Here is an 18,437-nt window from a genome sequence, read left to right as displayed (position 1 = left end):
CTAAACGTTTCTACCACTTTGTCGTCTTCTGTGTCACTGTTGCTGATCGTTGTCTTCTTTAACGTCCAGCGATGCAGGGCATATATGTCACAATATATATACTTTCACGTACAGCTCGTCTACCCCTTCATTTCGCAATGCCTGCCTCAGCGGCGAGGTTTCAACTGAGTAAAATGTTTTTTCGCAATCAATGACTGCTATGTATAAAGGCTAGTTATATTCCGAACATTTTTCTATCGCCTGTTTGATGGTATGGATATGATCGATAGTAGAATAACGTTTCCGAAACCCTACTTGATCCTTTGCTTGATTGCAGTTCAAGGTTTTCCTGATTCTATTAGCGATTACCTTAGTAAATACCTTATAGATAACAGTCAGCTGATTGGTCTGTAATTTTTATGGTCCTTAGTGATCCCTTTCTTATGAATGAGGGTAATGCTTGCGTTCTTCCATGATTCTGGTACCGTCGATGTCACCAGGCATTGCGTATACAGGGTGGCCAGCTTTTCTAGCAAGATACCCCCCCTCCCCCTACCCCGGCCTTCAACAAATCTATAGTTATCTGATCCTCACCAGCTGTTTTCCTCCTTTTCATAGTTTCTATTGCTTACTTAACATTGTCCTTCGTCACTGGTGGAACGTCAGACTGTGTTTCCATACTGCCATCTCATTACGGTCCTGACTACTTTGGCTACTGTAGAGATCAGTATAGAACCCCTCGACAACTTTGACTATCTTGACCATATTCTTGATGACGTTGCCCGCCTTGTCCCTTAGCGGATACATCTGATTTTTGTATATGCCTAATTCCTTCTTCACTGCTTTAAGCCTTCCCCTGTTCTTTACAGCATGCTCAATTTTCTCCATGTTATACGTCCTTATATCGGCCACTTTGCGCGTATTGATTAGCTTCGATAGCTCTGCCAATTATATCTGGTTTGTTGAATTGGAAGCTTTCATACTCTGGCGTTTCTGATTCAAATCTTTCATCTCCTAAGATAGCTTACCGGTATCCTTTCGAACTAGCCTACCGCCTACTGCTACAGCACACTCAGTAATGATATCTCTGAAAATATTGTGTATTGCCTCCATAGTAACGGCGCCATCCTCGGCTAGAGCTGAATATCTATTCTGTAGCGAGATCCCGAACTCTTCTGCCCTCCCCCGCACCACTAATTCGTTCATGGACATCTTACTAATCTGTTGTTTTCCTTCTTCAGATTTAAACCAATCCGGGACATCACCATCATGTGGTCACTGCATCGCACTTTCCCGATTACCTCTACATCTTGCATAATGGCGGGGGTTGCACACAGTATGAAGGCAATTTAATTTTTAGTCTTCCCGTTAGGACTTTTTCATGTCCATTTCCGGTTCTTCCGTCTGCTGAAGTCGGTATTCATGATCCTTAACTTATTACGATCTGCAAACTCACCTAGTAAATCTTCCTGCTATTCCTAGAACGAATGCCATAGTCATCTACTGCCTGGTCGCCTGCCTGCTTTTTTACTTGGCATTGAACTCGCCCATTAGTACAGTATGCTGCGGCTTTACTTTTCGCATTGCCGATTCTTCATCTTCACCCCGCCGGGGTGGCGCAGTGGTTACTGCGCTCGACTACTGCTCCCAAGGACGCGGGATCGAATCCCGGCCTCGGCGGCAGCTTTTCCATGGAGCCGAAAAGCAAGGCGCCCGTGTGCTGTACGATGTCAGTGCACGTTAAAGAACCCCGAGTGGTCGAAATTTCCGGAGTACTGCACTACGGCGTCTCTCATAGCCTAAGTCGCTTTGGGACGTTAAACCCCACAAACCAACTAAACCAACAAACCAATTCTACATCCTCGTAGATACTTTCAACTGCCTGGTCATCATAACTACATTTAGATGCATAGGCCTGTACTACGTTCCGTTTATACCGCTAATTAATCCTAATTACGATATCTGCCACCCTCTCAATATTACTATACAATTCATCTATATTGCCCTCTATATACGTATTGGCAAGGAGACTTACTCCTAGTTCTCGCCTCTCGGGTAAACATCGATGACACAGCACATGCTCATCCTTCAGTTCAGTATATGCCTCATTCGGCCTCCTAAACTCACTAAGCCCTATGACATCCCATTTCATGCCCTCTAGATTGTCTAACAGCACTGCTAAACTAGCTTCACTAGCTAGGGTTGTGGCGTTAAGCGTTGCCAGGGAACGATTCCAATGACGGCTCGTACAGCGGAGCCAGGAATTCTTAGCATCGCCTGCTGCGTCACAGGTCTGGCCGCCACCGTGGTCAGTTGTTTCGCAGCCGCTGGTTACTGAGGGCCGGCGTTTTATAGGACTAATAATGTGAGGCAAATCCTGTTCAGGTGAGGGAGTGCGCTGTCAGAGGTGTTCACCGGCATCAGGTCGCACTTCAAACCTGTTCATGCAATTCCATCGACATGTGGATTTTTTATATCCGGTGGAGAATTGCGCGGCATGGGGATTCGAACCCCGGTCGAGGCGGATGTTCTACCGCTAAGCAACCGCTTTCATTGACTGTTATTTGCTCTGAGTAGAACTACAGTAGTGGACATCGCGATGTCGAGAATCATGGCGCTGTTTATGGGAGTACTGGGAAGAAGCCAGTCGGCGGCGAGCAATAGCACAGGCGGCATCAGCTCGGGATATCGCGTCACGAACATAGGAGCTTGCATCAGCGGTGTGAGGCAGTACGCTGTTAACCGGAAGAGAGGGGTCACTGCCGCACAGAAGATAGAAGGGTGAGTAGCCCATTGTATCGTGACGGGAGGAATTATACGCAAACGTAGCAAACGGTAAAGTAATATCGCAGTCACGGTAATCAGCCGATACAAATATTGCCAGCATGTCCTTGAGTGTGCGATTGAGGCGTTTGGTGAATCCGCTCGTTTGTGGATGGTAAGCGGTGGTGGAGTAGTGCTTAATGGAGCAGTATCGAAGAATTTCTTCGACTACTCCAGCAAGAAAGCAACGGCCACGGTCAGTGAGCAGCTGGCGTGGAGCACCGTGGAGCAAGATAACGTCGTGGAGGAGAAACGGAGCCACCTCAGTTGCACAGCTATTGGGTATCGCTCGGTGACAGCGTATCCCGTAGTATAGTCTGTCGCCATCGCAATCCATTTATTCCCCGAAGCAGACAGAGGGAAAGGCCAGAGGAGATGACGGCCAACTCGGTAAAATGGGTGTTGGGATGTCGATCGGCTGTAGGGATCCAGCAGGCACAACCGAGGGCTTCTTCCGCAGCTGACACCAGTCACAAGAAGCCACGTAACGACGAACAGAGCGGTAGAGGCCTGGCGAAAAGAAGCGCCGGTGGACGCTGTCGTACGTACGAGATACGCCAAGATGACCAGCAGTGGGCGCGTCGTGCAGCTGCTGAAGAACTGTGGTACGCAGGTGTTCGAGTACTACGAGCAGAAGCTCGGCGTCATCTGGTCACATATTCCGCCGATATAAAGTGCTGTTGTGGAACCCAAACAAAGCAAGAAGCGTCAGGGTGATCTGTGCTGAGGCGGTTGATAATGCCGCAAAGCTTAGGATCTAAGCGCTTCTCATGACGAATGTTTAAAGGGTCAGATATGACAGCCTACAGGTTACATCATCGCGCTAGCGTTCAGGCGGCGGATCTACCGGGTTGCGGGACAGGCAATCGGCATCAGTGTGTAGCCGACCGGACTTGTTAACGACAGAAAAGTGTATTTCCTGAAGATGCAGCGCCCAACGCCCAAGACAACCAGTAGGGTCCTTCGGCGAAGAAAGCCAACATAAGGCGTTGTGGTCGGTGATGACGGTGAACGGGCGGCCAAACAAGGGCGAAACTTTGTAATGGCCCACACGAGGGCTAAACACTCACGTTCTGTGTTAGAATAATTCCGCTCAGTCACTGAAAGGAAGCGCCTGGCATAAGCAATGACGCGAGTGCGGCCCGTCTGCTGCTGGGCGAGAATGGCGCCAATAACGTGGCCACTGCCGTCGGTGCGTATCTCCGTTCGTGCTGAGGGGTTGAAGTGTCCCATGACGGGCGGATTGGTGAGGGCTGCGATGAGCGCAGAAAAGACTTGAGATTGTTCTTGGCCCCAGCAAAATCGAACGTCGTTCTTCAGAAGTGTGAGTGGACGAGCCGTGTCCGCAAAGTTGGGGACAAACCGCCGAAAATACGAGCAAAGGCCAAGAAAACTACGAACGTCACTGGTACAGTGGGGTGTAGGAAAGGCACTTACAGTACGAATTTTGTCGGGGTCGGGTTGAACGCCGCGGGCGTCGACCAGGTGTCCGAGCACTTTGAGTTCACGTCGGCCGAAGCTGCACTTCTTTGAATTCAGCTGAAGGCCAGCTCTTCAGAAGACTCCAAGAATGGCATCAAGGCGGTGAAGATGACTCTCAAAGGTCGAAGAAAAGACAATGACGTCAAAAAGTTAACATAAGCACTTCGTCCATTTGAAACCACGTAAAAGAAGACAATTACGTCAAAGAGTTAACATAAGCATTTCGTCCATTTGAAACCACGTAAAAGAAAGTCCATCATACGCTCGAATGTAGCCGGCGCATTGCACAAGCCAAAAGGCATGACCTTGAATTGGTACAGGCCATCGGGTGTGACGAAGGCGGTCTTTTCTCGGTAGCGTTCGTCGACCGCGGTCTGCCAATAACCGGAACGAAGATCAATCGAAGATAAATAACTGGCGCCGTGCAAGCAGTCCAGGGCCTCATCTTTCTTGGGAAGAGGGTAAGCGTCCTTCTTTGCAACTTTGTTGAGATGTTGGTAATCTATGGAGAACCTCCAGGTATCGTCCTTTTTAACAAGCACGACAGTTGACGCCCAGGGTCTGCTCAATCCATTACGGAAATTCTATATCTGCTCCAGATATGGAACATATGCTGCCAAATACAAATATAAATCAGCAAATAAGACCTTATCTGGGCCAATCAAATCGAAAATCAGGCCAGATAAAGTCATATGTGTGCAAAATGTTGCCCTTATATGGGTCAGATTTGGCCATATCATGAAACATATAATCCATATCTGAACGGGTAACGGGAAATTATTTGGCTTGATCAGGGGCATTTATGGTATCCTCGCGACCTTATGTGACCTGATAAAGGGCATATATGGCGTCGTCATGACGTTATATAGACAGACCAGGGCCATATGCCTGGCGTCAACAGGGCTTTATATAACCTCTTCGGGGCCTTAATTATGTAGGCGCCATAGTTATTGTATATTAGCAATATATGGCCTTCGTCTACTTTCTGAAAATATCCAATATTGTCACTATGTGGCCGAGCTTCAATTGTTCTACACTCAGCATGGCCTGCATGCTTAGTGTTAATTGTATCCAATTTAGAAAATAGCTACGTCTCCTAATATTTCAAACATTCTGCAGATTTCGCTGCACTATAATTATTATACCATGTGTTCCTTAATCCAGGTGGGCGCTGGGGTATGGCTACGTGCTGCTCTTTCCGCCTACTAACTCGCATTTTCATTTAAACTGCGGCGGCAGTCCGGTGCACAAAAGCATGGTCGGTTAAGTTGAGCGATTCAGAAAATATCAAGTAATGATGGCAGTTGAGTATATGGCCCCCTCCGCGTTGTCTAAATGGTGACTCATCCTCTGAGACAGCTGGCGATTGCTGTGTCGAGGGCCGCACTGGCTAGACAGTGACACCTCCTCTCCCGCGTTTTCCTCTTCCCTCTAAGAGAGAGGCGGTCCCTGCGTCGCGGGCTCGCATTTCATCTCTCCTCCTAGCTGCCACGCTCTACCGCGTAGGCCGCGAACTCCTCGTTTTGTGTGTGTTTGCTTCTTTCTCCTCCTCCTTTCAACTCCGTGGGCCTAAGCACTTAGTGTCTCATTCCTTTTCGGTGGCAGACATCGGAGTTCGGTGCGGCTGGCGGGCGTGCTGCATGTTGTGTATGCTGGCGTGTGTGTGTGCCAGCGCCTGATCGATATTAGATGTGTGCATGTAACAAAAATGGGACAGCAAACCTAGAAGAGCTTCAGTCTGACCATCGACACAGAGGAAATTACTATGTCCCACTGCGGGTGGAAGCTGCCTCCCCAGCCTTGGCAGCGAACACGATGGTCGGTTGAGCTTTTCGGGACTTCTTCCCCGGGTGGCCCCGGCCAAATCTTCACCATTGTGTAGAAACTGCAGGCGGATCGCACCCTCATTGTGCCGCCTCATCTTCACGCCCGATCACCAAAACCGTGAGCGGGAGACTTGTCCGGAACTAGCACTTGCCAGCCTTAGGATATTGTTCACTTTATTATTTTGATTGAAAAAATATTTTCCAGTTAGTAAATTGGATGGTAATTCCCAGTCTGATATTTTTCCGTACATTTCGTTGATAATTTGTCTTTCGCTCCAGAATTTTGACAAATTTCAGTGGGTGGATAGGTTCCTCCATTGTTTATTATTGTTATTATGCGAAGCATATTAACGTAGGTTTCGGGCCTTCGCGCGACGCCCGGCGGTGGCCACCATTGACCTTGAAGTGGGGTCACGTGACATGACGTCACACCGGCTGCAGATGGGGCCTAATATCGCGCCGTCGGTCGCCTACCGGCGGTGGCCACCATTGACCTTGAAGTCAGATCACATGATGTGACGTCACGTGATGACGTCACACCGGCTGCAGATGGGGCCTCATATCGCGCCGTCGGACGTCGCCCGGCGGAGGCCTCCACGCTTCGGTTCGCGCCGTCGCGCACGACGCGGCGGCGGCGCCACCATCGCTGCATCACGTGATATGTGACGTCACGCCAGGGATGAAGCAGCGCGCGCCCGCCGTCGCGTCAGTCTCTGTGCCCGCAACCGCGCCAGCGTCTTTGCGCCGGGCGTGTATGCGTAAGTGACGTGCAAACCAAAAGTCATGCATTTACGGACCATAAGAGTGTTTGTCAGGCTGCAAAGAATAAAGTACGACGATTAACCTAAAACCACGTCTCCGTTACTTAGCCCCATCCACACTGAGGCAGCTGCTTAACATGCTTCGCATCCACTGGGCTTAACCTTAATAAGCCTCCAATTTTTTATTATTATTTGCACTACCTAAGTAGCTTCATGCTTGATTTGGTTTAGGGGCAGAGCTGTCGCTGTCATGACAAATGCCATCGAACATGTTTTTTTCTTTGTTTTCTTTCTTAATTTCAAAAGCAACCATGAGTTAGGCGCGTTCGCTCATTTTGCACTGCAGTCACTGCTTAAGGTAACACCAGTACTTCCTGACAGCCTATATGTACTTTGCTAAGGTTTAGGTATTATCAGCAGTCCCGGCAGTGTGTGGTTTATCACCCTACGGTTTAGCGGTACCTTTTCCGGGTATCGACAAACCTTTAAATTCGATTTCAATAGTCTTGTTCGATTAATAGCCGTTCTCAATTTATTTTCTTCAGCTTCGCAAGCAAACTACCTCAAACTAAAAGCATTTACTGGTGAAAGCTTTGTTTTGTAAAAGAGTAGAATAAAAATGTAATATCTAATTTAATAGGTTAATGTCTTTCACTTTAGCTTCTCGTGTAGACAGGTAGGTCCATTATTCTGTTCAAAACCTCATTAGTTGGTTGTAGTATCGCGCGTAAATGAGTAGAATCTGAATATTTACTAACGGATGCGCTTTTCTTTGACCCTCGGTATACCCCCGTAATTCAGGCCCGTCTTTGAGCGATTCCATATAGGCAGGGAAAACGAAAACTTGTGGTTTCAAAGCTGTTTTCCTGTAAGGTTTGAAATAAAAAGGGAAATTCAGGTTTCCCTTGGCAAACATGATTGAGTGCGCGGGACATTTAGCTGGAATGCTGAAATTGTCTTGTGTGTGTTGTAATAGTGTTATGCTGATATGCAGATATATAGATCTATAGTTCGAAACCTACATGCCATGCGGGCTAGATCTTGAAATCAGGAATTTGGTAGATAAGGCACATCTGACCAGAACCAGATATACCTTATATGGTACTCGAAATCAGAAATTGGGCAGATATGCCTTATCTGGACCAAGTCTGTCCTAATATATCATATCTGCCCAATTCCTGATAAACCTGATCTGGATTTTTTTTATAAGTTCAGATATGGCATTTCTGTAAGGGAAGGCTCTATAATATTTTTTACCAACATCTTGTCTGCTTCTTCTTGTATGACGCGACATTCAGAAATTGCGACTCGGTAAGGTGTTCTGTGAATTGGTCTGGAGTCTCCAGTATCGATGCGACCAGTAAGGGACGTTTGTCCCAAAGGTCGGTTACCAAAAGCAAAAACGTCACTGTACGAAGTCAGAAGGCGCGTAAGTGCTTGAGAACGATCAGGACACAAATCAGGAGCTACCTTTCCTGATATGCGGGCCTCCGTAGGCGGGGCCGGACTCTGAAATTCGTGTCGATACTTCAGCAGTAGTGTCAGGTAAAAGTGCAGACACATTAAAGTCAGACAGTGGGGTCAATTCGGCGAGAGAAATGTCCTCAGGAAGAACTTGTACAGAACAGCTGATAAGTTCTGGACGGAAATATAAGTGTGGTTATTAGCTACGTTCACGATATTATGATGGAGAACTATGCTACGCTGCAGAGGAACGTCGGTTAAGGGGGAAACCACGTAGTCGCCATCAGGAAGGGAGGGAAAAGGTGACATGAGCACATACACAGCGGCTTCTGGTGGCAGACGAGTAAATGCAGCGGAGCGAAGACGAAGCGTTGAAGTTGTTCGTCAGGACATAGCGGAAGGTCTAGATGAAGCAGTCCAGAAGAACAGTCAGTGAGAGCGGAGTATGTAGTTAAAAAGTCGAAGCCTAATATAACATCTTGAAGGCAACTGGTGAGGACTGTAAACATCACAGGGATGTTGCGGCCGGAGGGTGGCGAAGTTTCATAAGTGCAACTGGCTTAGGCGATGTTCCCGTGGTGGTAGGGGTTGCTTCAGAGGTCATCGTGGCTTTTTGTGACGTCGTTGGGAACCCAGGTAGGTGGCGGCAGCTGCGCAAATACAGCTTTTGGCAGCGTAAATGGGCTAATCTGTGCGTACGGGGATCTTGATTCACCTTCACCAAGATGATACGGGGCAGAAGGCTAGCACAGGAAGCCACAGTAGGTGATGAGATAGATAAATGGATTTATTGAAAGGGAAAGCAGAGAGGTTGGCCGGAATAATTCAAATCTGGCCTGCTACTCTGCACTGGGGAAGGGGAAGGCGAGAAGAAACTCATGATGGGTGACGATGTGGGAGAAGGCATACAAAATATACATACAGGCGCAGTATCTTGCCTCACAAGTTCGAATCAAGCCCGCTGGCGCACAAAAAACGGCAAAGAGCACGCATTGCCTGGACACCCTTCCCCTTGTCCTGCCAAGCGCCCAGCAGCAGCTCCTCCGACAAAAGCCTATTGTCCAAACGCTTCAAGGAAGCGGCTAGCACACTTCATTCGCCCGCATACACTGGGCACACCAATAATATATGGTCCACAGTCTCTTGGATGCCACAAGTTGAACATCCCGGCTAGTCCACCTGTCCAGTTAAATGCAAGTGCTTGCGCGTGAAAGCCACATTTAAACGAAGTTTATGTAGCAAGCATGCCTAATGACGCGGAATATCACGCGGAACATAAAATTTCAGTGTTCGATCGAGCCTTTTTAGACGAATTTGTCGAGCTTCTGGCTGGGCCCAGTAAGCTGCTGTAGAATTCTTCGTACAACTCGTAAGAAGGCATGTCGTATCCGCTCTCGAAAAAGGCACAGCTGTTTGGAGGCCATTGCGGAGTGCGCTTTTCGCTTCGACATCGGCCTGTTCATTCCCATAGGGCCCGCAGTGGGCAGGGATCCATTGAAACATGATCCTGTGACCTTGGAACTGGGCACATGGGAGGAGCTCCATAATGTTTAGTGCCAGGGACTGTAGGCAGTGTGGCGTAAGAAGTTATCCAAAATTTGCAATAGTCTTTGAGTCCGTGAATATACACCATTTTTGAGGCGGCTCCCCACATATGTAGCGAATAGATTCCTGAATGGCTACAAGTTCAGTAGCGGTTGATGTTGAAGTATGTCCCAAAAGGAAATGTAGTGTCGTTTTCTGAGCTGGTATGTTCACAGCTGCAGCGGATGCCTGTGCTGACACAGATCCATCGGTGTACACGAGCGTATAATTAGGATATTCTGACCAGACGTGCGCCAGAGTTAGTTGTTTGAGCCCACTAAGTGGCACCATTGATTTCTTCAGTATTCCGGTAACACGAAGGTGCACCAAAGGTTTATCCATCGTTCATGGTGGTTGGGCAGGACGATAGGGGAGGGCATATCCTGTCGGTACTTGCGACTGATGGCAGCGGAGTGCAGTTGTAAAACTGTAGTCCGGCCGCACATCCAGAATCTTGCTGAGTGGATGAAAACGGTGTCTAGTAAGTGCTCGTAAATATACACGAAGTGGTTCGTGTGACAAGTATATGAATATCGGGCGAGCATGTGCCTTTTCAATTGTGCCTTTGTTACGGGTGCATCTGGGCAGTCCAAGGCATATTTCCAGTGCCTGCGCTTGCACGCTCTCTTAAGTCCGTAAGCAGGAAATGCTCATACTAGAGAGTACTGGGAGACTGTACCGGATGTAGCCAACAAACAGAGTCTCGTAAAGCCGTATTAAGGAGCGCTCAGTTGGTCCCCATGAGCAAGTGTTCAAAGCACAGCACAGCTGAACACAGCAAATGTTCAGGCAAGCTCCAACAGTTGCTTCAGCTTTGTCGTCTCTCACTCTATTTTCCATCGTCATCCTCTTCGGTGGCATGTACGTAACAATATGTACAGCCTTTGTAAAAAACATTGAGTCCAGGGTGTCTAATTCTGAGCCATACTATGTGGCTCGTAATGCCTTCCCAGGTTTCCATAGTTGCTGAAGGCAAGATTTTTTAGTCTTACCGTCTCCAATGGCTCCGACTTCCACGAATATTAAAGAAGTCATAATATACGGATTAAAAGCAAACCCTCTGGGCTCTAAACGTTTGACGAAGGCTGTACACTTATGATGGCTAAGCTAATTCACACACGAGGGAAAAGAATAAATAAGAACGACATAGGGGAGAACAAGATAGTAAATTATGATTCAATCATAGCGTGCAATTGATTTAACGAGATGCTGGTTATGTCAATACTTTCTCTATGAAGGTCTTGTCGGCAATGGACATTTCAAAGAATCTCATTACAAGAGGTGCGTTCTCCATCCATTGAAGTATCATGCACTGAATTGTTCGTGAGGCAGCGGAATTCTTAAGCTCTGGAAAGCTAAGATAGGCTGGAAGCTAGCATATAGAAGCCTCCGTCATGTATTTCACTTCCCGGGCCACGCTTGAACTTGAGTTGTGTGAGAGTACGGATTTAACAGGCTCACAATAGGCTCTGCAAACGCACTGTTTATTGTCGATGGTGCCAAAATAGTGCACGGAACACACATGCGTAAATAATTAAAGTGAATGCATATGCGAAATATTACTATTAGTATTGTTTCGCATATGCGACCCCAAAGCAAATTTTAGAGCTTTATTGTTTCATTTTGTATGCTCTCCCCGATTATTGGACAGAAATGCTAACCAGGTTAACATTTGCTCAGCACATATGAGAGAGCGGTAAAAGTCACTCCCAGCTCACGTTTACCTTTTCACAGTAGGCATGATCATGCCATGAAACGTTAGAGTTTTTCTTTCAAGACAGAAGATGCAAAGCCGGAATTTACCCTCACTGCGACACGAAGCTGTGGTGCCTTAAAGGCAATAGCAAATGTTTAGACCTCTCCGCCAGCGAGTTGGAAAAGCAATCAAGATGTATAATGCAGTGCATCGGTAAAAACAATGAATCTATTATGTACACAGGAGAAATGCATTTTGGTGAGCAACAGTTAATTTTCAATTAATTGGGCAGCTTCAATTCTAGAATGAACCGTTAGCCTGTTCAGCTCTCATCTCATTCTGCGTAGCAGACAAGGAGACCCACATTCTTAACCAAAAACCTACTGAATAATTTTTTTTTCGTGAAATGGCAGCCACTTAGAGAGAGAGAGAGAGAGAGAGAGAGCGCCTAGCGCCGCTCCCCTTCTACTCCCCGCTCGTACGGAAGGGCGCGCATGCTCGCGAGTAGTGCTACCGCCGGCTCGCCGCCGGTGGAGGGGCGGCGCTGGCTTTGTGTGCCGGAACTTGAGCTTGAGTTTTCTATAGAACCCAGTGCTTTTCCCATAGCACGCAGGCAGTAAGATCAGAGAATAAAGTGTTAGTTTGCTTTTCACGCATGTGTCTTGCTCAGCGACCACCTCTCGACTCCCTGAGGTCCGAAGACTGGCGCTGCCACTTTCATTTTGGGGCTCACTGCTATCATCCTATCAGGTAACGTTAACTTCTCCCAAAAGGAGATGCGTTAGCTATATACAAGGGCAGGTGAGGTTGTGCAACAGGCATTCGCCACATGCCACTGAAACTTGCTCCTTTGTCACCAATTGAGGGCTTTTTCAACGCTTCAGGATGATGGGAAGGTATGTCGCGCAAAAAAGACAACAACATGAAAAGACAGCATTGGAGAAGATCGACCCACCCTGCCTTCTCTTGGTTATTTTATGCGCCACATACCTGCCCATCGAAGCACATAACCTAGCTAGATTTGGTGTGTGTGCAATTTAGTTGCAGCAATGATACTTTCATTTTGTGACTTTTTAGGAAATGTAGCGCAAAGAAGACATGGACAAAATGAGGGATACACACACGAGCGCTCATGTGTGTATCCCTCATTTTGTCCTTGTCTTCTTTGCGCTACGTTTCCTAAAATGCGAATGCACCAACGCGCCCAATTCAGCATTCATTTTGTGACCTTTGACAAGGGTTGACTTGAAGTGCAAATGTCCAGAAAGTGTCCGTACCTTCTTTGCGGAAAGCGTAGTTGATTATGATGGAGGCGCTGTTAAGTTTGATTTCACTGCTCTTCTTAGTTGTAGCTGCAATTCCACCCACAAAGAGGTGGTCCTGCAGGTTCTCGCCCACGGGTAGGTCCGCCACCACGGGTATCTGTGCGTTGAAGCAGAACGAAAGACTCGCGATGGCGCCAGCACAGGGAATATCTTCTACAATATAACAGCTAAAAGAAGCGTCGCCTAAGTGTTACTTTTAGTTAATGTGAAAGCATTTCTCATATTTTCGCAGAGTGCGTGGATGGATGCGTACCGTCGCGAACTGTCATTAATCAGTAATTATTATAGCAGGCGATTAAGTAAATACGCAATAAGCGGTAATAATAAAAGAAAAATTCAAAAATGCATGACTATAATATTCCATACTTATTTATAGAATTAAATAATTATTTCCTCTAATTAGTCAATCGATAGTTTATGCTTCATTAAACTTTAGGACAATCAAATCACTGCTTAATTATTCAATTATATTATTTGGCTAATTGCCTTTTTTAACTAATTCTGAAGTAGATTGAACGGCATTAGTAAGAAAAAGGTTCTGTATTATTGACCCTAATCTGACTCAGGCGCAACCCTGAATTTTTACATTCCGCAAGCACCCATGTTTACATAAAGAAGCGGCTAATGATACTTTTACACGTTACCAATATAAAGCTGATTGCGATTTCTTTGGGCCACAACTTTAAGATGTTACTGTCAGTCCTCATTTGCCATGGTACCTTATGACCTCCGCTGCCGTGTTTATTTCACCAAGTTTCCGCGCGCGATGTCATTACGTGCAGAAAGGAGCGGTAACTAAAATTAAACTACATTATACCTGATAGGTTTATAGAAAGGCAGATAATAGAGTAGGCTTGATAGTGTCCACATCACAAATGACAGCGAGCAAGATCACTTCAGTCTTCGATAATCTCGGAAAGAAAAGCATCACGACACATTTTCTCATACTGTTGCTTAGGGCCCGAATGCGTTTTGCTTAAAAAAAAATCGAATGTGAAAATTGAACTCACTTGAACCTGAGTTGAATGGCGTCATTAGTGACGTTTCAATGTGCCGATGGCTTTGTAAGGAACACGAAGTATGAACCGCTAAGTATACGTATGAGTTGTCGGATTCTCGAAGATGGTAAATGACGTTGTTGTCAGTGATAATACTGCTACACCCATCACAATCGCTCAGTAAGGTTTTGTTTTGTTTAGTTAGTGGGGTTTACCGTCCCAAAGCAAATCAGGCTGTGAGAGACGCCGTAGTGGAGAACTCCGAAAATTTTCACCACCTGGGGTTCCTCAACGCGCACTGACATCAAACAGCACACGGGCGCCTTGCTTTTTGACTCCATCGAAAAGCGGCCGCCGAGGCCGGTAAGGGTAAGCTCAGTAAGGACGTATTGTGTCGTATGTAAGGGCTCTTGTCAGCAGAAAGCATTCTGGGATGGAAGTGCGCAGCAACAAATTGCAGACAGCCATCGACAGAACGCAGACATCGCCAATCAGTCATACCCCGAACTCCTCGAGTTGTTTGTGGGGCCCGATGCCAGAAAGCAGCAGCAGCTGTGTGGAGCCGATAGTGCCGGCGGACAGGATGACCTCCTTTCGGGCACGCACTTGATGTTTGTCGGCGCCGCGTTCGTACTCAACGCCTACGGCTCGGCGACCTGCGAACAGCACCTGCGAACAGCAACACCACGAATACATAATTGTAAAAAATATGGATGACTACGATATTCCTAATTCGACGTTTGAGTGCAGAGATTTTACTGTTTTTGAGATATATTGGGGCAAATAATTTTGGAGATTCTTGTATATGCAGTTACCAATCACTCTTGGTTTTTATTGCAAGCAAGGAGAATTCCGAAAAAAAAAAAAAAATCAAAAATGGGTCTCGAAAAAAAAAAAGAAAAGACGCAGGACCTGGGGCCATTTTTTATTACCCGACAACGGGACTAACAGCGACGCTGCTCAGTTTTGCCGAACGTAGGAGCTCTGATCTGAACGTGGCGCGTTTGGACCATCAGTGGCGAAAACAGGTGACCAAAATTGGCTGTCGTGGAATTTGTTTTAGTTAACCGAGCGCTCACCGTCATCGGTGTACCCAGTACGTTCGTTTCGTTTGAACACAGTGGTGTTTCCGTTGGTCTTGGAACACCTATGAGACGTTAGTAACTGACTGCATGCCAGAAAAAAAACACACGTGGATTTGTCCCTCCAGTCATATGTCTGCAGGGGAATACTGCGCTACTTGATAGACAGAGAGTAGTGAAAGACGACACACAAATGAAGCGCATATGTCTGAATTTCCTCAATTTATTTCGAAATGTAAGAAGCAGTGGGGTAGTATTAGGGATCTCAGGAGAGCGCTAGGGTAAAAAATGGCCATGCGACAGCTGTACACACCCGGAGGCATATTTAATACGCCCTACACAACACAGACACTAACCCACCAAACCTTATTAGCAAACTAACACAAAACACAAAATATAATGGTACACACGATACTACAGCTGTAAGAGACTACTATCATTCGGTTTTGAAGCTCACAGTTTGATGCAGACGATACGTTGAGTGCGGCCAGATCCACACGGGACATCCCTGTCCGGTCTGGATCTGAAACCCGGCGCATCGGTCCGGTATTCTCAATACCGGACAGATCATGTGCGGTTGCACTCGAACCGGGATTTATGGAACTGATATGAGACGGAGTATTTCCGCTTCTTAACTCAAGCCGGGCTGATCGATGAAGCTCAGTCAGAGTGCCATTTCTAGCGCGTTAAATAGGCAGGGAAACGTACACAATATAGGCTACCACTAATCGAAGCAAGCGCACGCGCAACAGCTCATCCGATCTTGCGGTCTATTTGCGACTGAAGAAGAACCTTCAGCGCGAAAATGCAAGCAATGACTTTGCAATGTCTTTACATATCCTCGAGGGGAAATGAAAAACATCGCTCGCCGTCGAAGTATGCACAGAATTGCCGGATATCGGGCGACGCTTCCTTGAATGTTTACATATGAGAAACTTTTAGTCGAATGTCTATTAATTAGTGCGTGTTAGCTGCAGCAGGCAATACGACGAGCATTGCTCCGCCAGATATCTCTATTTGTAGCAAAAAAAGTGTGTTAAAAAAAAAGAAGGCCGCGAAACACTTAGCTGTAGTGAATTGGGACGTTCCGATTTCCCTGCAAGAAATTGATGCAATAATAAGATCCGGAGCATTGGTGGCAACTCGTGATAGCAAGGAGAAAGATTCAGCATGTTTAAAGGGCGATCGGTGATGAGGCATTCAATGCCTCAGAATTATTGGAGACATGTTTCGCCAAAAAACATAGATTTTAAGCACAAAGTGTAAAGTTCTGCTTGGCATCATCAATGATGATTAAAAATTCGTCCATGAATATCATCATCATCATCATCATCAGCCTGATTATACCCACTGCAGGGCGAAGGCCTCTCCCATATCTCTCCACTTAACCCGGTTCCGTGCTAGCTGCATCCACTTGACCCCTGCGAACTTCTTAATCTCATCCGCCCACCTAACTTTCTGCCGCCCCCTGCTACGCTTTCCTTCCCTTGGAATCCAGTTTGTTACCCTCTAAACACGTTTAAATCGTTGCTCCCTGCAAGACACTCAGCAAGATTTCTATCACGCATGGCGAGAAAACGATCCCTTAAGTACAAGAGCAATGCATGATCAAATACAATTTCCGCGCTTTTGCAGGTAGGCACCGTTGTCCCAGGTCGGCTAAAGTTGATTTCAAGTATGCACTGAGTAATTCTAAAAACGTGTCTCCAGTTACACCAGTTATTCTGAAAACAAATAGCACCAAACATGTCGTTCTACACACAGTAATAAGACGTCTTGTGGTAATGAGTAATACAAATCTTTGATGTCAATTGAAAACGCAGACACCTTCTTGTTCTCTATACAACGTAACCATTCAATAACCTGTGTGAAATTCTTGACCAAAAATGGGTCATTGATTTCTAGCATCGCCAGCTGCTCTTGCAAAAAAAAAAAAAAAAGCGCTAAACATTTCTGCCAAGTACCTTTTTCCGAGATAATCACACGAAGCGGAAAGGCTTTTTTTTTTGCGTTTTAGCAGTAAAGAATACATATAAACTGCTTTTTACTTTACCAAGGAGCTTGTAGGTGGCCGTCAAGTACTTTGCAAGAAACATCATGATTTGGAAAGTCGGATCATGGACACCGAAAGGCGGCTTGTTAGCGCTGAACAGTATTCTAGAAGGGCCAATATTGAGATTAAGCATGATAATGAGTCGACTGTCGAAATAGTTTCGGAGATTGGGACGAGCCTGCCATCGTGTAGCCACAAAAATGACTAGTAAACCAAGCATCGTCGTGCAGTTTCGGTGCCAAGCAAAACGTGACACTTCGAAAGGCAAGGAAAATGCATCTGACAAACAACTTGACGATCCAGCCCCCGTGTACACTTGTGTCCTGCTCAAACGAAACTGCTTGGTCTGGCTACCAAGAAAAAGTGTGAGCATGGCTGGAAATCTGCATGGTCATACAGCGGCAAGATCTGCTATGGACTGCAGGGACAAGGGCATCAAGGACACAGATTCTGCGCGAAGTGGGACTAACCCCAAGGGAAGAGGACTTTTCTAAATGGCTCACCGACAACGCTAAGAGCGGGAGCCTGCTCCGGTTCCTCACGGAAAACCACTTACACGAGTTTCTATAATATGCCTTATGGCAAGATTGCGTACAAAAAAAAAGTGTCCTGCTCAAAAGAAACTGCTTGGTCTGGCTACCCAGAAAAAGTATGAGCATGGTTGGAAATCTGCATGGTCATATAACGGCAAGATCTATATGAGGCAGACTGAAAAGCCGGCTGTCATACTGATAGCCAGTGAAGCTGATCTAGGCAAGATCTCCGCAGAGCCTGTCAATGACACCGACGCTGTGAGCCAGGAAAGCAGCTCCGTAACTACCGCTTGAGATTTCTTTTTGTTTTGTTTTTTCCCGGCATTTGCATATATAGCGAAAAGATGAATTGCCACCAGTTTTCCTTAGCGCACACAATCAACCTTAAAAATCTGTTCTCCGAATCAGCCTTTCATCATGACGTCCGCTCGGCTTGCAGCAAAGAAGATGAGATAGCTATTCTTTTGAATCAATTTCCTTTCAAGTTTACTGTTGTAATATTGACGGAAACGTGGTACCAAGATGGGTGGTGCAGAATGCTAGAGCTGCCCGGATATTAAAGAAACTTTTTGCTGGGCTAGTTGGTTCATGATCGTAGGGGCATTGTCCTGTCTCTTCTCTTGTGTTTGTCTTTCTTTGCGCTTACTTTTCCCCGTACTGCCCGGATATGAAACTTTCTTTCTTAACCGTATGAGTAAACGTGCCGGTGCCTTTACGTCGCTTCCCGCAAACAATGCTATATCCTACCAGATTTTACCATGATAACTGCATATTACGAGAGACTGACGTCACGAGCTGGTAATAAAATTTTCTCTGTACTGTACCGGCCCC

The 18,437-nt window shown here is 46.5% G+C and overlaps 1 protein-coding gene across 1 annotated transcript in view; it reads right to left on the bottom strand.

The window, feature by feature from the left end:
* Positions 1–18,437, bottom strand: part of LOC146175270 (uncharacterized) — a 303,458-nt gene that overhangs the window by 83,738 nt on the left and 201,283 nt on the right. Inside the window, exons 6-7 of the mRNA XM_084584704.1 lie at positions 14,440–14,607; positions 12,893–13,037 (exon numbers count right to left, since the gene is read on the bottom strand). Coding sequence (XP_084440830.1) covers positions 12,893–13,037; positions 14,440–14,607 — 313 coding nt within the window. The remainder of the gene's footprint in view (positions 1–12,892; positions 13,038–14,439; positions 14,608–18,437) is intronic.

Source organism: Amblyomma maculatum, chromosome 11, assembly GCF_055883805.1.
Source record: "Amblyomma maculatum isolate TAMU_Amacu chromosome 11, ASM5588380v1, whole genome shotgun sequence".
Lineage (NCBI taxonomy): Eukaryota > Metazoa > Arthropoda > Arachnida > Ixodida > Ixodidae > Amblyomma > Amblyomma maculatum.
Note: the sequence above shows the minus strand (reverse complement) of the source record. Positions and strands in the feature narration are given on the sequence as shown.